Consider the following 20,796-nt stretch of genomic DNA (forward strand, 5'->3'; position numbering starts at 1 on the left):
TGAGGCAGATCACAATGGTGTGTGTTATCCAAATAAACCAGATGAACATGAAAGGGGACAGGACTGGCACGGGGTACCCATGCCCATCAGACCATACAAGCCAGGACTGGCCATACCCACACGTTCATTTTACCAGCCCTGAGACACCAGTTCCCCTTTCCCCATGCCTGATGCACATCCCAGTTTGCGTTAAATTAAACAAACCAACCCCCAGCCCCGAGATACAACCCTTGCCAACCTGGTCGCCGCCTTCGCCTTTTCTTGGAGCCAAAGAGCTTGACCCTGGAAAACACATTCAACTTGTTCTTGTCGCAGCTTCCCTTGCTCTTGCTGGGGCTGTTGACACACTTACAGGCATTGGACTTCTCCCGCTCCCTGGCTTGTCTCTTCTGGCGGATCAGGGAGCTGGCGATGGCTGCAGCCATGGCCGCCACCGCCCCGGCACCACTGGCGGGTCAGGCACACGGGGTTTGCTCGCCGGCTGCGGGCACCGCAGCCAGCATGCTGCTCGGCCGGTCCCCAATGCCGGGGACACTGCCGGGCACCTTGGCCAACACCACCCACCGCCAGTCAGCTTGGGAGCCCAGGAGACACCGGCGGGATGCTCGCACCAGAGCCCTGGGTGGGGATGCAACAGTTTAGCTCAAGCGTTTTTGTCTGCTGAGATCTTCCCCTTTTGATTTTCTGATGGTTTTTTATTCCTCCCAACTTCTGGCAGGGGAAAGTTTGCAGGCAGAGGCGAGTGTTTCTACAGAGATCAAGCAGATCACTTGCAAGAAATCCTTCCAAGCTTCTCCAGATGCACTATTCACATGCAGACATGGCACAGCCAGTTGGCGCAAGATCATTGCATCTCTCCTAGCTCCAGTTTCTCCGGTTAACTTTTCTCCCCACCCGTCCCCCCCCCATTCAAATCCCAGCAAACACCTGTTAAGGCTCCAGCAGGGGCTGTCCAGTTGCAAGGGTTTTCTAGATCCTTTTTTCCTCTTCTCCCTTAAGAAGAGATCCGAAGCAAGTGGTGATGGAGACACTGGGAGGAGGTGCTGATGCCTGGAGCCTTGGCTGCCTGCTGCTGAATGCTTTGGGAAGCCTCTTCCCCTCGGCTCCTCACAGGTGCGGCTGACAGCACAGCCTCCTCTCCACGGACACGTTTGCTTTAGCGTTGCAACACTTCTCAGCAGACAGTAAACAGCCGGAGCTCCCCTGAGCCTGGTCGCCAGCAGCTCAGCGCCGAGACTGCAGCAGCAGCAGCGCTCAGGCAGCGGATGCACGCACTCGCACACACCCCACGAGCTGTGCGCTGGTACAGAAATGAGGCGACGCAGCAAGCCCCTTATCACCCTCCTCCTCCTCCTCCTCCTCTCCCAGGCAAGGCAGCGAGCGGGAGACCTGCCCGGTGGCTCTTTGTGCGTGGAGTTGCGGAGGGGCCCCCGGGGTGCAGGCAGGGGCTCAAGGTGGGCAGAGGGAGCCAGTGCAGCCCCGCTGCCCACCCTTGCCGGCCCCACGGGCGGTGGGTACCTGCTTTTGACAGAGCCGCCTCCCGGGGAGGTGCAGACACCCAAACAAACGTGACTGCGATGAGCAAATAGCTGGCACCAGGGTTTTGGCAGCGGAGTGAGGACACCTGGCTGGCAGCGGGAAGGTGGTTCGGGGAGGCAGGTGGGGGGCTCCAGCCACAGCTCCCCCCCTGCCTGTCCCCACCCTCACAGAATGGCCCCCTTTCTGCCTCACTGATTTATTGGAGGCTTTTTGCCTCTCTTGCTTTTCCTTCCCCCCCACCTGCTCTCGGCTCCCGTTTTCTAGCTGAGCCCAGAAAATCCTCAGAGAGCACGATTTCCTTGTCATTGCCATGTTCTCCCTCTTCTCTTTGACTCCCCCTCCCCAGTGCCTCTGTGTCCCCAAAGGCCAGGTTCTCATGCCAGCTGGGTTTATTCACCCCTGGCTAAGTGGGGGCCAGGGTTCGGTGGCACCAGGGCAAGGAGAAGCAGCAGTACCATGATGCTGAGGAGCACAGGCTGGTGTCAGAGCCTGGCACTGCACTGTGGTTGATGCCCTGCACACATCCATGCCCCAGGACATAGGAAGCAGGAGATCCTGGGGATCCCTTTGCAACCCACCCCCTGCTCTTCCAAATGCTTTCAACAGCTGGAGCCTAAAATAAAGCCAATTCAGGCTAGAAACAAAACAGAGATTTGCAGCCCTGAAGGCAAACAGCTATTGAAAGAATTTATCCCCGAGGCAGAGGGGATTCGCAGTCACTTGCTGGCACTGAGGCAGGGTGGGTAGTCCCCTGTGCTGGAGGGGGGAGGCTGTGGGCTGGTTCCTTGCAGGAGCTGAGCTTAGTGGGGACTGTGATGGCAACAGGCTTCGGTCATCCAAGCCTGGGACTTGCGTCCTGTGTGCCCTGGGCCAGCCCCAGGGCTCCTCTGGGTCTATCGAGACAGAACCCATGCAGGTGGGTTGGTGTGACAGCACCAGATTGCTGATGTGCTTTCAGACTCAGCCAGGCTTCTCAGGATACCTGCCCCTTCTTTCTCTCCTCCACACGACCCTCCCTTCCCTCCCTCGGGCTGCACACTGTGCTCCCAGGGAAGTGCAGTGGTAACCACGCTGCCCAGTACCTTCACTTCAAAAAGCCCAGTTGAAAAGCAGCTCGCTGTACCTCTGCAAACATTACAGTCCCTCCCTGGACTAGAAAGAGCTCGCAACAGGGTCCAGATCTGTTTCCTCCAACTGGGAACTCCTGTCCCAATACATGTTGCATGGCCAGGCCTTAATAACAGCAATGCCCATCATGCACAAATTTTACGATGATGATGTCTGACTGAAAGGACAGTGTGTGCCATCACAGCCTGAGACCTCGCCAGCCAACACGCTATATTGAACTCGGCAGCCCCACATACTCACCCATAACACCTCTTTTCTGCAAGAAGTATATGTATACATGTACAGCTACACATGTAGGCATGTACACACACTCACCTTTGTTTACAAGGCACTTCATGGCATCCACATATAAATGTAAAATCAACACTCCTAATTTCTTATTTGGGTTAAACAGTAGGGTAAAAATAACTGTAATTCACAAGTTCCACCACTACCCTCATCTGCCAGTCCACATAAGACATGTGAAATCCAACCCAAGAGACAGCCAGTTGGATATTATTAGTAATAACTCTTCCTACTCAACTCACCGGTAACGTACTATGATTTTTGCCAACTTTTCACTTCCAATACAGTCATGAGCGAGACTTGTTTTTCCTGAGACTCACCCATTACTTTATAAATATTCCCAGTTTGGAAAGCAGCATTTGATCTTCAGATCAAAGTGAAGCTCCCTCATTGTGATCTGTCCTGTAGGCCAGATGACATTTCATTTTCACAATGACTACCCAGAACTCAGAATTTGGCTAACCTTGAAAATCCTGAGGAAAAGCAGTATATAAAACTGGTATTTAGGATATCTTTCTGCCAGCATTCCAGCCTGCATGCTTAAAATCCATAATGAAAATTCATTTGCACAAATGTTCCTTGACAGATAACTAAAGAGAGGAATAAAAATAGCATATATGCATAATCAGATTTAAGTTTCAAAAAGCAGTCCTCCAGGTTTTTTTGCATGATCAACCTCTCCATCTATCGGTACTCCCACAAACATGTCTTCGTTTACTATAAATGGCATATGAAAATGAAGATCTTCTTGGGAAAACATCTTTGGTACAGGACCAGTCTTTGGACTACTTCAGTGTTACAGATATAAAAATCTCAAGGAACAGCTTTATTTTCTTTGAGCAGCAAGAGCTGTTCACTCCCTACCAGGCTAGAAAGGTAAAATAAAATAAAATAACATTCCAAGTGACTTTTTGAATGTAGAAGACAAGCAGAAACTCCTTGAACACATGCCCTCTTTCTTTGTGTGTGATTATTGCAACAGAGCACATTTAAAGCTTGAAGAGTAGATTGCCAGAGCCATTTAAACCAAGAATTAAGCATCAGCATAGGGCAGATATGTACAATTACTGTCAGAGACAGCACCGTGATCTACCTGGAGCTGGAAGGTGACCCAGCAGCAGTTCTACTCTTTTGAAGCGGACAAAGATGTCACCCACTTCTGATTTATAGTTTTCCTTTCAGTCATCTCTTGAGTTTATGCCGATTTTTTATGATTATTTCCATGATTCTGATCATTAAAATGTACTTGAACCTCCAGAAGTTGTCTGGATTAGGCAAAAGTAGAGCCTGCAGTTTGGTATCATGCCTCCCAAACCAGGACTGGCTCTTTGGCTAACGCAGGACATGGTTTTCAACCAACACTAAGTGTCTGCCCTTGCTGCCTGGCTCCTGCAAGAAAAGGCATCAACTGCAAGCCCAAAACTTGCAAGCGGCCCAAACTGCAAGTGGCGGTGGCTATTTCACCAACTCAGAGGAAAGTGCAAAACTTCTGGGTTTTGCTCCATCCTCCTTGAACCATTTGCACTGCGGCAGGTCCCATACCACCACTGTTTCAATAGTTTGATTCTATCCCGAGCATAAAAGTTTTATAGGAGGTCCTATATAAACAGGTAGCTGCTGAGCAAAACAGACGCTGCACAAAAATTCAGACCAGATGAAAAATCCCAGGCCAGCTGCAGACCTCACCGTCAGGAAACAAGCTGCAATTTTTGACAAGCTGCCGTGGCTTTGCAGCGCGCCCGGTGCCAGCGGCAGGCTGCGAGCAGAGGAACTCCTCCTCCCCCCCGCTGATCACCTATGCTATTTCGGCGCACGAACGCCAACAGATGTGATCCAGCACAGAGCGGCGTCTCGGTGCAGCACTGCTGTCAGCGAAGGGAACGGGTGGAGGAGAGACGGCACTTTCTGGCTGCCTGTTCAAGTGCACTGGTGACTGGCACATGAGCCCAACATGCCACTCGCCGAGGGACCCAAGCTCCTCCGTGCCCTGTAGAAGTATTAATGATTCCCCTGACATGCTGCCATAAAGCAGAAACTTACCGCCAGCACCTCGGGTCAAAATATCCCATCCTCAGACTAAACAGCATGTTCAGTTACTTCCTCTTCCTCCATAAACCAAAAGATTTATAGGAGGTCCTTTTTGCTGGGCAAAACAAATGCTGCATAAAAATCAAGACCAGAAGAAAAATCACAAGGCAGCTCCAGAATCACTCAGCCCAGCATAAACCCCCAAACCACCCCTCCACATTTACAGGCCTAAAGCGGCTTTGGTGTGACAGAAGAATTTCAGCTGCCATGGGAGTCCCTCCCAAGGCTCTTTTGTTCTTGCTGGGGTAACATGCTACTGCTGTTACAGAACAGGCAGAAAAAAAAAAGCTTCAGGACTCAAATCTACGGACTATTTGCACTGCCTATACTCCTCAAAAGCAGAGAATTGTTTTCTGAAAAGTGCCACCAGAATCGCTTCTCTCTCTTTTCAGGTTGAGATAAACAAGACTTCATCCAGTCAGGTATGACACAGCAGCTCTGAGGCCCCCAGTGATTTTTTTTCCTCTTCTAAGTAAACAGAATTACTATTCACCAGGAAACCGAGCTGTTCAGACCCAAGCCCCGCATCACTTAGCTCCTCCGTGAAACATCCCGTGGAAATGACTCAGCCTTTCCTCTGCAGCCAGCTCCGCGGCTGGACACAAGCGCTGCAGAATGGCGAGTGTCTGGGTGCTCTCTGCTGCGGGGATGGGCACAGTTCACTGCCCACTTCACTGCCCCTGAAAGCCTAGTTTTACCCTAGATAGCAGCTAAAGGAAGAGTCAGCTAGAGGTATATTTCTCACTGCAATTTGGAAAAAGGTACTAGTGCAAGAGCTGAGCCTTCAGGCAGCTCCAGACCGAAAGCTGAAATTTGAGGATATTTCAGTCAACAGACCGACTGGGCTACCTTAAAATTAACCTTATTAGTAAAGATCAGCTTCAATAACCAGCTGCAGACCTTTACACAAGCTGTACTGCTGTAAACAGACGTAGTTTTGTGTTGAGAGCCTCAGGGCACTTGTAAATAGCAACATGGATGTTCCTGGGTGTGTCGGTGCCATGGTTCTTTGCAGCAGTGCACTGTGCAGCCCTGCTCAGTAAGAGGAAAGAAAGGCAAAATAAATTCCTGTGACACCAGTGTAGACGTGTCACCTGGACTCGCTTTGTCTAAGATCTCACTTCTTGTTGAGGGGATTAGGCAGCTGGTTGATTTTTGTCTTCACAGAGTACAGAACCACGTATCCCAACACCAGAAGACCAGTACAACTGGTATACAGGACTGGATGTGCCGAAACTGGCCCTCATCCAGCAAAGCAGAGAAACACATCCCTGTCTTTAACGTATGAATCATCTCACTAAGATTACTAAGATATTTAAAAAATAATTATGCTCCTGATACCTTACAAAAGGTTCTCATATCCTAATCCTGTTCTCTTACCAGACCTGCACAAGTCCGCTAGGACAAGGTTCACTGACTTTGACAAGAATTTTGGCGTCTTCTTCATGACTGACATGCCCTGCCAAATGCTGAGGATGGCCACGACATCTTACATCAAGAACACCAGTTTCCTCCCAGATTCTCAGAGAAAATACCGAGAGAATTCCCAGTACTGCCCCTTTCCAGCTGTGATTTCCAATTCCTTTACAGAACTGTCTCAGTCAAAACTGAATTTGATCTGACCTGGCGGTGCAGGCATTTTTGGAAAAGGAGGGCGTTGTTTGAAGGTAGAAAAATGGAAATATTTTTGCTGAGGTTAATCCATATTCAGTCATCCCAAAATGTCAACCACAAAAGATCGTCTATCCGGTGCATAAAAGATCAGTGCCAATCAGCTGGGAAAGGTCACGGAACAAACAGAAGAGATCAGCTCCCACAGCTCTGTGGGCTCCCAAATTGGGAACACGTTATTCCGGTGTCTCAGGGAGCCCAACCTGAGCCAGGAACTTGCAGCAGTGACCGACCGACTTCCTTCTGCCCACTGCAACGCCATAGCAAAAAATCCTCCCACATCAGTATGCACAGAAGTATCTGTTCATTCACCTCTCAGCATGACGACTCTTGGAAACATCAATGTAAATGACAGCATATCATCCCTGAAATATTTACATCTCAGCATGGGACACAGGAGAAGTGTGGGCTATATGCCATTGTCAAACTTAACATAAGGCCACTTTACACATGACAAAACACTGTAAATAGTCCTTCACAGACCCACAGCAAGTTGCCTAGAGATTGTCATATTACTCAAATGGATCTTTTTCCACCTTTTCATAGATCTGATGGTTCATCCTTTGCCAAGAGCTTGACAAAACCAGACTCACTGGCTCTCCAGTGAGTTGGAGCCTCTGAGAGTTCAACCCCTCCCACCCGCATCCAAGCATTTCTACCAGTTTCTCATAGCCATGGTCCTCACCTTGCTCAGAAGCTAACTTCTGCTCCACTGCTTGGCTTCACACACCTACAGAGCCCAATCCACTCCAATCCTGTGTTGGATACCAAGCTTGCTGCTTCCCGTTGCTGTGCTAATGACGTAAGATATATCTGCTTTCTAACAATGAGACCAAATTACCTGGGCTGGGATCAGAAGAGCCTGGCAACGGTGTGACTTCTACCTGACCGCCAAGCTCATGGCACCAAGTTCACACAGACAAATCAGAATGTGAACAGAGTTGGTCACAAATGAAAGGGACTTTGGGCAAAAAGTGCCATACCTTGGCTGGAGACAGAGCTCTCCAGGAGCTGCAGTTAGACCCTGCACTGGGTCCATGCTTCTACAAATGTGCAAGCAGGGCCTTGCTCCACTCACTGTCATGGAACTGGAACCAGTTTACCTGAGCAAAAATGTTGGTCTCAGTTTCATTAACCAAAAGGAAGGTATATTCTTGAGGATTAGGAAGAAAACCATGATCTGAACTTCTGCCTTGTGTCTCAGTTCACCATGTAAAAACCATGGTATTAACAGTGATGTAAGAAGACATATCTGACCTAAGTTCAGTGATGTAGAGGTTTATATGAGTTCATCTGACCGAATATCTGGGCTGTACAACCAAAAAGAGAGACAAGGCACCTCCAGGTGACAATTCACTGCCATCCAAAAAACCACAATTATTTTCACAGCTGCATAAAGGAATACACTACCTCTGTGCTACTGAACTACTGTTGTGGGGTGATTCAGACTGTAATCTATCTAACGCATCTTCATACTAAATAATATTTACCACCACCAAAACTAAGTAATCACTTAATGAAGGTCCATGTAGCTCAGCCGCTCGCTTCTGGCAGTGCTCAGTAAAACATGTGAACATAAACCCAGCCCAAGTAGTCACAGAGTCGCACTTCCCACACACACACACACCTCCCAGCAATTAGCCTCGTGGCAACTCCAGGCTGAGCAGGACCTGCTGTGGGCAAGAGCGGAGCAAAGGTGACATCTATAAATCACACAGGGGTTTTGAGGTGAAAAATACAACGTATCATAAGTAAACAGAGGGGTATTCATTAGCATAAATTAGATGCACTCTTTTTGCAGGCAATACTCACAAATAACTTTGGCTAGCAAAACAGGAATGAGATCCACAAGCCAGCATTTACTGTATTTGATTTAAATAGGTTTGGAGACTAGAAAAATTTTGTATGTAAATTCTACATAAGCAAATTAGAGGAAATTCAGAGAAGGAGGCTAATAGCAGAACAGCTGCTGCTGCTCCCAATATTCGCATTAGGTGGCTGGGCACATTTCTGGGGACTCAGACCTCATCAGAAAGCACAGAAAGGTTTTGTTGCTATGCAGAGAAACAATGCTCAGAAATCAGAGAAACAGACATGAAGCTGCCCCAGCTGTGCGCTATTACTCCTCACTTAAGTCCAGCTGAACTACAATAGGGACACATTCGCTTGTACAGAGACTGGATAACTGTCCAACTTGTAGTTGCATTTCTACCTAAAGCCACCCCAGAACTAGTAGATTAAGGTGCAGAAGCAGATACAAATATAATACCATGATTTTAATTAAATTCCTAGTCCATACGTATAGCCTTCGCAGCTCCCCAGTCATACTGCTAAATCATGCTGAGCTAAATTCACAGCAGAGTGACACCATATTTAGCAGATGATGATATATCATCAGGATTTCTGTCCTCTCCCTTCAACCCTCTTCCCTTTGTTTATCATCCTCATTTTCCACCTCTCCCTGCCAGGATCTTCTTTCCCTGTTTCATTAAAAATTACAACATGATTCTAATGAGCAGTAGCCACAAAATCCATCAGTATCTCGATGTCCTTATCCTTCAGTTGAGGTCAAACTAATCTGGTTTACACACAAATACACTTAGTCTTAGTTTAGCTTCATCTATAACACAACACTCCAAGGCCTGGGAGCTTCTGCTGGGAAATAAAGGACAAAGAGCAGAATTAAATTCTAAGGCACAGAACTAAGCCAGCTGCACTGTAAGAAGTTGGCTGATCTTTCAATGTTATCATTCGACCAGTTCTACTCAGTCCATTTCAGATAACTGTACTTAAGAAGGACCTCCTTGCCTTTTCTTGTCGCCTATATGGGGCAGTTATGAGAGGTTAAAGACTCTAATCCTGGAAAAGGTGCCTACGTGTACAGCTGCACAGGTAAAACATGTAGCCACACAGAATTCATGAAATTCTGCAGCATTCTGCAAGGCCTGCAGGGACTCCCAGGCAGCTCCCCTCACATGACTGCAGCAAGAGATAGAAGAGATACAACTCCCAGAAGTTGCTGGTATCTGCTTTTCCTCTGGACTGTAACTGGGATTGGGCATCTCAAACCTCTGCAAATAGGGTCCTATATGCATAATATGGAGACTTAAATACAGGCATTTTTTCCTGCCTTTCTTCTTCCTGACTTGCAAGTATGAGTAAACCCAAGATGCTCCAACAATGCTGAGATGCACAAACACCAGGGAATCAGAGTAGAGCAGTTAATGCTGGGAGAAACTTCCATCTTCCTCATAGCTTTCTGGTTTTTCCAGCTTTCTAATATATGCAGCATCTCACTCACTGGCTGTATTTTTAGACCATTAATGTAATAAATTTTAGCCTACTTAAATAGTCCTGCTGTAAAGTCTTTCCAGGAGGCTTTCAGCAAAATATAGAGTTTCTTGTACAGGAAGCTGTAGAGCATCAATTTGTAAACAGTTACAAACCAACAAACGGGACAGGTTTCCAGTGCTTTCAGTCCAAACCCCAACGCACACACTGGCTGCTAAAAGCAGAAACAAGAGGGACACCTAGAGTTGGTTCTTGTAACCGCCCCAGCAATGTCACTCGCTCTCTTCCCCAGTTCTGTGTCGCTCACTGGGGATGTTCCTTACAACAAACGCCCGCGGTGCCTCGGGGTGCAGTGACAGCCCAGGCGGGCCCTGGGGTGCACTGACAGCCCAGAAGGGGTGCAGCGACAGCCCAGGCGGACTCTGGGGTGCAGTGACAGCCCAGGCGGGCCCTGGGGTGCAGCGACAGCCCAGGCGGGCCCTGGGGTGCAGTGACAGCCCAGGCGGGGTGCAGCGACAGCCCAGGCGGGCCCTGGGGTGCACTGACAGCCCAGAAGGGGTGCAGCGACAGCCCAGGCGGACCCTGGGGTGCAGCGACAGCCCAGGCGGACCCTGGGGTGCAGTGACAGCCCAGGCGGGCCCTGGGGTGCAGCGACAGCCCAGGCGGGCCCTGGGGTGCAGCGACAGCCCAGGCGGGCCGCAGTGACAGCCCAGGCGGACTCTGGGGTGCAGTGACAGCCCAGGCGGGCCCTGGGGTGCAGTGACAGCCCAGGCGGGCCCTGGGGTGCACTGACAGCGCAGGCGGGGTGCAGTGACAGCCCAGGCGGGCCCTGGGGTGCAGTGACAGCCCAGGCGGACTCTGGGGTGCAGTGACAGCCCAGGCGGGCCCTGGGGTGCAGTGACAGCCCAGTCGGACTCTGGGGTGCAGTGACAGCCCAGGCGGACTCTGGGGTGCAGTGACAGCCCAGGCGGACTCTGGGGTGCAGTGACAGCCCAGGCGGGCCCTGGGGTGCAGTGACAGCCCAGGCGGGCCCCGGGGTGCACTGACAGCCCAGGCGGGCCCTGGGGTGCAGTGACAGCACAGGCGGGGTGCAGTGACAGCCCAGGCGGGCCCTGGGGTGCAGTGACAGCCCAGGCGGGCCCTGGGGTGCAGTGACAGCACAGGCGGGGTGCAGTGACAGCCCAGGCGGGCCCTGGGGTGCAGTGACAGCACAGGCGGGCCCTGGGGTGCAGTGACAGCCCAGGCGGACTCCGGGGTGCAGTGACAGCACAGGCGGGCCCTGGGGTGCAGTGACAGCCCAGTCGGACTCTGGGGTGCAGTGACAGCCCAGGCGGGGTGCAGTGACAGCCCAGGCGGACTCTGGGGTGCAGTGACAGCCCAGGCGGGCCCGGGGCGCGGGCGGGCAGGGGGCGCCCCGCGGTGGTGCCGCTGCCCCCCCCCAAGCCGGGCGCGGCCGCTGTCCGCGGTGCTGATCCCGCCGCGCCGCCCCCGGCTCCCCGCGGCGCTGCCCGGCCCTGCCGCGGTTACAGCCAGCACCAGGGTCCGTTGCCGGCCCCAGCGTCCCTCCGGCACACGGTGGCTAGGCAGCGCGCTCCCCAAGAGACAGCCTACAGCAAAACCTTGTGGCTGTTTCAGACCAGCTTCATCTGCACCGCTCTCATGCTATAAAAGCGTACTGCTTTTGCAAAAGAGCACAGCAGTTAGAAGTTAATAATCTGAATTACATATTAAGTGATTGTATTTTGTAAATGCGTTTTAACACACCAAAAACGTTGCAGGCTGCTTACTTCACTGTACTTAGATTTAATATATTAATTTTGAGGAGAAAAAACGCCATGGATGCCGTGTGCAACGTCATAAAAGTCGTTTACTAATCATGTTGAGTTATTTCTAATAAAGAATGATCTATGACCCAGACAGTTAATATCTAACTCTCTATACACACTGCCTATCAGATTATTTTTGATACTGGGGCATATTCCAAGAGCCCTTGGATTTGTTTTTCTTTTCTAGCCATAGGGCGTTGGTTCTTAACAGTAATCTGATCGTTTCGTGTACTAAATACAGAGAACACATTTTTTTCATTATTAAAGAAAAATAAATTACACCATCATAAGCCTTTAGCTGAAACATTTACAAAAGAATAAATACTGATGTGTTTGTATTAAAAATGTTTTCCAGTTATTAACACCACAACAACACCGCCCTCAGTTAATGTTAGGCACAGTACTCTCATGAAAGGAAATTAGAACAGAACTGGAATTATTCTTTTTTTTTTTTTTTCTTTAAAACAAGCTTTATGCCCGACAAAAAGCTTGGGTACAAGATTAGGTAAATATATGGCATAGATGTTTAAAAGGCCATAAAATCAACCTGTGCAACATTTGAAATACATACTCAAACAGGACAAATCTGCCAGTTCAGCAGCATATTCAGTATATTTACAGTTCTAGTCAGTAGGAATTAACAGTAATACCTTCCTTTTGCTTCAAATAGTGTATATTTAGAATTACCAAAGAAAATTCACAAAATCAAACCCCGATATTCTTAGTAGTAATAAATATTAAGCTTTAATTTCTTTATAGAGTTTATCATCTCTACAGAGGATTAGTTTCCAGGAAATACCTTCTCAATTTTTACTGTAAAAATATTGCTTAAATACATCTTACCTGAATAAGACTTTCTTAACCCCAAAGCCATGCTGCCTTACAAGCTGCTCCTACCCAGACAATTGCAGTCTACATTTGGAGCAGACACACAGGGAGTAGATCAGAGAAAGTTTAAGGCATATTTAAAGTATTCTCTAAGGTACGGGCCAGAAACATCAAGCCCATACTCGCGGTATAGAGAGATCATTAATGGGCATTAGTGACAGACCATTATGACTTTCAGAGATCATTAAAGATTCATAATGTAGCTGTATTGTTCTGGCAACATCTAACCATTTCTTTGACATAAATGTACATTTCTCCTACATGATTTGCTTAAACTTATTATTTTTGAGTGTCAGATTTTATTTTCTGCCTCCTAGAATTACAAAAAATGACTGTAACAGGATACTGGAGTACATTACACCAGCCGCAGGAGCCTGGTGCTTGGTTTAGTTGATACCCTCATTGTAAGGCATTTTAGAATATGAACAGCTCAACAACATTCGTGAGGTAGAATATGTACCATACATTCGTTCTTCTTTAAATAAGCTGACTCGTGATGGACCGTGAATGTTACAAGTATAAAAAGCACTTAGAAGAATTACATCTGCTAACTATTTGGAAATAAGTACTTTTTGAAATGCTTAAGCTTTACCTTTGCATTTCAGAAAAAATCATTGTTTGATATTTGGATTTAGTGAAAAAATAATGAAGATATTCTAATTGGAATGAACCAAATCAGCTACTCCTAATGCAGTTTTGACAAGTGAAGAAAACACTTGAAATTTGGTTTTGAAAATGTACAGTACTGCAGACACTGTGGTCCAAAACATGACTACAGTTGTACTTCAGTTGTGTTAATCAAGGGCTGGATTTGAATCTTCTGTTGCTGAACTTGACTGAGACCTTCTTTAACTCATCCTTCCTCAGCACAGCAATTTAAGCCCATGCTCACATATCATGTAAGTAATGAGAATTAGGCAATTTAGAAGCAGAGTCAGATTTTAAAGTCAAATACCATCTATTAGTGTGATGTGGTCATCGTGGAGTCACATAATTACAAGTAGAGGAGAAGAGATATTTGGAAAGGGTCTGCCTCTTCACCAGGAGTTACCACTCCCTCTAAGACACAATTAAAAGTGGTGTGCTTGGTTTATTTTGCAGTGCAATGGACCAGCAATGAGCATATATCAGTTTGCATTATTAGGAGGAAAATCACCCAAATCTGGCTGAGGAGCAGTAGCTTCTTAATTCGTCCAATGCAATCATTTGCAAATGCATGAGATATGCTAAGGATCAGACCCTCAAAGTCATAGACAAGTAAACATCTTCCAGATGCTGAGCTTTAGGTACTAAAACGAGATCCAGCAACTGAAGTCACTGAAGCATTTTAACATGTTTTAGCAATTATGTTGTGTTAAATCTAGACCTGAAAGGTGAAACATGTCAATTTACAAATAATAAACAATTTCCCCAAAATAACGTTTAGTGTTTACTAATACACATTACTGCTTATGTGCTTGGAATTCATAACGACAAGTATGCAGAAACAAATCATGCTGTGAATTGCAGAATTTTAGAATATTCACTGTTTATTATGCCACGGTTGCTTATAATCAAGCTGTGAATAGTGCTGATATCCAATTACACTGTACTATTAAAAACATCTTTAGTTATTGTTGCCAGAAGCAAACTGTACCACACTAAGAAAACTGCAGTGGGGCAAAAACATGAAGTTGATTCTGAGATCTCTGTGCTTGGAAATGGCACAATTTTCACCAAAAGAATTCAAAAACCCATGTGGAAGAACGCACTTAAACCCATTTCTAATCTCCTGCTGATTTCTATTGATTTCAAACAACTGACCTTGAGTTGATAGGTTTTATGTCACCCATGTCAATTATTGACGTGCAGTGAAAAGCCAGCAGAGGCACTGCTTACTTGCAATTAGAATCAAGGTTAATCTGCTTGTAAATGTAGTTCTTTTTCCATAGGCACCAGTGCATTTAACTCCTTTCCCCAAAGCCTACACAACTTTGTAATGACAACTCCCTAAAATTTACAAGGTTCTTATTAAAATGTCTGTATTCTGTCCTCTTCAGCTACATCAAGAATGGTTTAAGTGATTCAGAAACATTCTTACGGTTTTACAATAAAATGGGAGTTGTATATTGAAAACTTAACCTTTTTCCAGCTAATCCTTATCAAAGCATTATCATCCTTTATTCATTGCATATTAACTTCCTCTACTGTTTTTATTAATAAAAGGAAAATACAGCTTGTGTCTAATCTTCACTTTGTTTTGTTCACTTTACATCGGTTATGTGCCCTCAACATGTGACTAGAACCACCTGGCACAAAAGAACACAGCTCGTTTGAGATCCCTGCGTTTGGACCACCTTACCTCTACCGGAGTATCAGTTACCTCTATGGGCTGTCCGCTTAAAAAAGCAACTTTATAGCGTAGTGTAGGACCTGCAGCAAGAGAACTGAAAGTAGAATTTTTAATAAAACAGCCATTTTAATATCTTTTTCCTTATGAATCAATAAAAATCAAGCTGCTGTTTGCCACAAAGTACTCACTGGAGATTACCACATTATAAAAACTGCGTATGACGGATGAGTGTGCTGGTTTTGGTGGAAGTAGAGTTTTCTTCACAGTAGCTTGTATAGGGCTGTGTTTTGGATTTTGCTGGAAACAGTACTGATAATACAGGGATGTTTTTGTAACTGCTGAGCAGCGCTTACACAGAGCCAAGGGCTGCTCTGCCCCTCACCCCACCCCACCAGTGAGCAGGGGGGCACAAGGGGTTGGGAGGGGACACAGCCGGGACAGCTGACCCCACCTGACCCAAGGGATGTCCCACACCATATGACACATGCTCAGCATACAAAGATGGGGGAAGGAGGAAGAAGTGGGGGACATTCTGAGTTATGGCCTTTTGTCTTCCCAAGTCACCATCACGCATGATGGAGCCTCAGCCAAAACCAGCACATGAGCAAACAACTAAGAGAAAGGAGAAAAAGATGGTTTGGAGAGGGCATTTACCTTTCAAACTATCCAAAGAGGAAAGCTCAAATTAGCCCTCCAAAAGAGACAAGAGTAAGTCAAATCCCTTTAAGGAACAATCTGATCTGTTTACCCATGGTATTATGTGCCACATCTACTCGCTTTACAGCTGACCAGAACAGATGCCGTGGCAGGTCCCAGTAGGATTTGCATGTTACCTTGCTGGTTTGCATGGGGATAGTGCAGCAAGGACTGGATCAAGCGCTCTTCTCCCTGAAAACAAGGCCACACTACCAGCACGGTGCTCTACCTGCTGCTTGTGTTCTTGACAACAGATAGACTTTGTCTAGTTGGCATCTAGGCCGTGATGCATGCTGAGATAAGGGCCCAGGCACATCCAAAGAAGCTAGCGTAGACACTCCTATTTCAATTAATCCTGCTTTGCAGTTGAACTCATCTCCTTTAGAAAAGAACAGCCACTCGGGCTTGAACTTATTTCCTGGAATCCAACCACAAAACCCCCAACTAGTTTGTCTGGCAGGAAGAGCCTGACAGCTCAGGCTCCAGTTCTGCTGCTGCTGTTACGACGAAGGAATCTCAAAAGCGCAATATAGACGAGCAAGCACTGCACTGCTGTCTCAGCAGTCCCGCAGCAGCATCATGCAACAGTGAACAGCAGCTGCAACAGAAACCTTCCAGGGGAATACAGGTGATGACTATAAGAAGGTTCCTGCCTTCTTGGAGAAGGGAGAATAAGAAGAGAGTGCTCTGAACTGCCACACAGCCAGACAAAACAACCATCTGGGGTTTTAGCACCTGTTGCTAAATACTGTTTTCGTATTAGTGATCATTATATTGTCATAGAGTCATTCTGCTGTTTAAATTTTAGGCCCAAAACAAAGTGACTCAATCCTATTTCAGAGGTATTTTGGATTAGGAAAAATGTCATATATTTATATATATATATATGCATGGGAGAATCTGTGACTCCGTTTTGTTCTTCCCCCTTTTTTTGATCTGATTGCACTCCCCAGTCACGCAACCCAAAATAAAGAACAAACCCCTTAAAGGGTGCAACTATTTAACATTGTGATGCAAGGAATGTTTCCGTTTCCACTTACTAAAGGGAGCTGTGTGAAGTCAGCGCAGCACTAGCACTTTCTTTCCTTGGCTTCACCTGCCACCTGGTGGTACACTCCCAGGAGCAGAAAGCAGCATTTTAATGGAAGGATCCTGCATGTTCCAACAGGCACCTGGAGTTAAGTGCTCATTTTAAGGCTGCAAAAAGCAATGAGCAGCACTGCAGTTGCAAACATCTGCGCAGTTCCTGTCCACACACAATGTGAATCTAAAACGTCTTCTGCAATTAAAACAATCTTTGAACAGAAAGGGCAAGTTTTATATTCAGATTTTTCAGTAGATGAAACTAAACAGCTGTAAACTCCCCCAAGTGCCACAAATAGTCCCAACAATTTATAACACTTAGGACAAGTTCCTGAGACCAAAGGAAGCTCAACTGCAAAAGCAGGACTCACAGTCAGACACAGGATGGAAAGCAGGGAAGTGTGAAAGTCACTTTGTTACCCGCCTGCAAATAGCTTGCAATGTCCCCCCATTATGCCATGAGAACAAAGCAGAAAGACAGAATAGGTAGTAGCCTAAACTTTTTAAGCTACTGTATTCTATTTCTAATACAATGTTTATTGTGTATTCTATTCAGACCATTTCAGTAAATTTGCAAAACAAAGTATAATCAAAATTAACTCCTATTTTGTCATTCTGACATCAATAGCCCTTGTTCATGTTGTCCTGCATGTTGCACAAGGGCAGGACGACTCCGCAGCTGCCCTGCTAGGGCAGTCTGGTATCTGCATCACATCACTTTGCAGCTGCAAGTGGGACAGTAAATATTTACTACCAGGAGCTGGCCCCTGGTGAAACCTAAAGGCCAAGTCTGCTTGACACAGTGTGGTACTGTGCAGCAATATTCAGGCTGCCCTGGGTCTAGCAGCATTACTGTTAATTAGCAGACAGGATGCTTTGTCAAGCATTCCCAAGACAGCACAGTACCTTCGCACTGACACACTCGAGGACAGTTACCTTGAATCATTTCTGTCTCTGATATATGGGGGAAATGAGGCAAATATATACGAGGTTACTGGCCCCGGCTGCCTCACAGCCACACAGCAGGGAGGTGGTGGCAGCCCCATGTATCTGCAGAAGCTTTTGGCAGGATGACTGTGCAGCAGCTCAGTGTAAAGCCCCTGCTTCTTGCTTGGCTCTTATCATACCCCAGGGAAAGATATATGCATAATGTGGGCAAATGCTGAAGAACAGAGAGCAAACATTAAAAAACCAGAGCTACAAGTATTCTTATAGTCACTTGTGTATTTACATGAGCCCTGTGGGATGACACCCTTCTGATACCTGGAAAGAAATCTTCATCACACTTCTAACTCAAACGCAATTTTTACTTACTCGCCAACCATGGAAAAGGTGACACAGCAAATGTCTAATCCAAGCCCTTGTGACAGCATGATCCTACTCTTTATCTGGTACTCCAGGTGTTGGAGACCAACTCTTAAAGCTCAAAGGAGTGTTTCTTCCCCTGTTTGCCATTACAGACCAAAACTAAGACTAACCCTTCACTAGCTTTCTCGTTGAGGGAAGAGCACTGGATGTTGCACATATGTTTGTGATGGGGTTTGCAGAAACACCTAAGAGAATTGGCAGCATAAACCCATTACATCCCCCTGACACACATGTCCAAACTCCCTACAGCACTTTTGAAAAACCCCACCGAAAAGCAGATTGGAACAACTGCAAGGACATATTGGGCAGATGTCAGGGATGAGGAGATCAGCAAAGGCTCCACCTCCACCCCCCTGAGATGAGGCTCCAATAGCCCAGATAAGTTGAGTCTGGTGGTGATTACCTCCCTACCTGAGGAAATCCCAAAACCCCTGGTCTAGGTCAGAGTTAAGCATGGAGTATCCAAAGCTCTGGCCTGGCCAAATGGCAGGCAGCCCAACCACAGCGGCTGCAGCGTTCAGAAACAAGCAGATGGTTTTGAAACGACAGCGCCTCTTGCCAAGTCCAACCCATTCCGACTCCTCTGTTTCTGCATTGCCCATGCCATTTGCAAACACTCTTGTGCAAACACAGCTCACAAGGAAAGCTCTTCTCTCAGCAGCCTGCAAGCATTTACAGCCAAAATCAATACACACATCAGTGCTCCTAAAAGTCATTTCATTTATGTTAATTAAATAAATTGGTTCTAATAAAATAATGATTTCACTCAGAAGAAAATAATGGGTTGAAAGTCATTTAACTTTGGGTTGGGTCTAATCCTTCAGATTTTATTCTTCATTTCTGCTGATATTCTATAACAATGTGAATCATCATTATTTTATTTTCCTGCAATAGCAGAAGATTTTATTTCCATGAAAATAAACTACTGAAAATATTGACCTAAGCCCTGGACAGAAAAGGATAAGCAGACATCCCTGAATGTCAGTTGCATGAGGAAGCGTCCCGCACTGTTTGGAAAGTCAGTCTCAAGTTCCCTGCATGCTTACCAATAAAAGCACAACACTTTGCAGGCAGATTCTCATCACGCTTAAATCTGGGAATTCCTGATGTGAAGACACAGAAGTTGTACTGTATTTGCACAGGTATAAATGAGATGGAAGTCTCCATCCTTGCCACACTACCCAGACTCTGCATTACCAGTCACAGAAGTTCATGCCTTGAAGTAGTTTGATCTAAAGCACAGAATTCAGTATTTTTATTCCAAAGTTCCATTCCACAGACAAGATGCTGCACCAAAAACTACTGGAGAAGTGCGAGTGAAAAACATGATTAGATTAAATATCCTTTTATGTGCCAGTATCACCCATCAGGCCTTCTCATTATTAAATACACCGCCCCAGCACTACGCTTATATCCATATTTATGTTAATCATGGGGAACAAGAATAAACAAGCAGGCGTACAAGCATAAACCTCTATCAGATAAAACAGATCTCACCACTTATTTTGTAGATATCATTCTGGCCTATTTTCCTCATTAGGGAAAAAAAGCATGATTGAAACCCTCCAAAAAAATCTCAATAAAACATGTGCCACTAGAGGAGGCTATTTCATAATTTTTTTCCAGTGACATTACTACCAGGAAAATTTCAGTGGAGAGTTTCTGCAAATTCACTACTATCTTCCAGCTAGTCCTATTATGAATTCCACTGAAATGAGCAAATTTCTCAGTAACTGTATTTGTAGTTGATCTTGAGCTGAAGGAAAAATAAATCCATAAAACTCACAGAGTTCATAACCTGGATGATTTCTATTCATTTTAGTATGACGGTACATTACACTGTCTGTAGAGTTGCTAAAGGGAAGATGTTGGTGAACAAGACAGGGACTTTCAGGGACTGCTGATCTGTAAATACAATAATCCTTGGCAGAGACACTTGAGCTGGATGAATTACAAATGAAGGCCTATCATCAGCAAGTGCATCAGTTTTCTTCACTATTTCCCATTTTTTTCTGAAGTCTTTTGAGCACCTAGCCTCAGATTCATATCCCAGATACCCTCATCCTTAGACCATCAGATTCTAGGTCCCAAAACTAAGGATTCATTCCCTTGGAGGACTATGTCGCCTCGCATTTTGTTCCAGATCTGAACAGAACCAAATTTTAAAATACCCCGATTTTCTGTGAAGCAGATTTGCCCTTTCCAGTCTCGGCCTAGGTATAAACAGATATTAAGGGAAATGGGCCATGTAATTCTGTTGGACAAATATTGTGCTCATAAAACATCTCTGGCTGATGGTCCCAGAAATACATGCCCTTTCTCCATCCACAGAACAAGTAGATCCCAGAGGAGATCAGCACAGCTACAGCAGAAAGGTTTGTCCAACAATCCCATTTTTTGATGCATCCATCACCAGTTGTTGTACCCTGTGTTGTACCTTTAGAGACTCCTTCTTACCTGTTCTTTAGCTTGAGCAACAGAGGTTCAGACTTGTGGTTTTGGGCCACAATGCCCCGTATTCAGGTAAGGCTTGTGGTCAGAGAGGCCTTTGACAGAGGGTGACAACTGCAAGCTTCAGCCAATGCTTCCAGAGCTCACCTT

The 20,796-nt window shown here is 46.3% G+C and overlaps 1 protein-coding gene across 4 annotated transcripts in view; it reads right to left on the reverse strand.

Moving 5' to 3' along the window:
* Positions 1–20,796, reverse strand: part of FGF13 (fibroblast growth factor 13) — a 259,537-nt gene that overhangs the window by 58,962 nt on the left and 179,779 nt on the right. Inside the window, exon 1 of one of the 4 annotated variants that reach the window (XM_027800895.2) lies at positions 12,672–12,781. The exons of 2 other annotated variants lie outside the window; for them this stretch is intronic. In XM_027800895.2, the coding sequence (XP_027656696.1) occupies positions 12,672–12,702 (31 nt within the window). In that variant the 5' untranslated portion in view covers positions 12,703–12,781. Of the gene's footprint in view, positions 1–238; positions 1,322–12,671; positions 12,782–20,796 lie in introns of those variants that run through there. One more of the 4 variants, XM_005436083.3, reaches the window with a different exon arrangement.

The sequence above is a fragment of the Falco cherrug genome, chromosome 15 (assembly GCF_023634085.1).
Source record: "Falco cherrug isolate bFalChe1 chromosome 15, bFalChe1.pri, whole genome shotgun sequence".
Lineage (NCBI taxonomy): Eukaryota > Metazoa > Chordata > Aves > Falconiformes > Falconidae > Falco > Falco cherrug.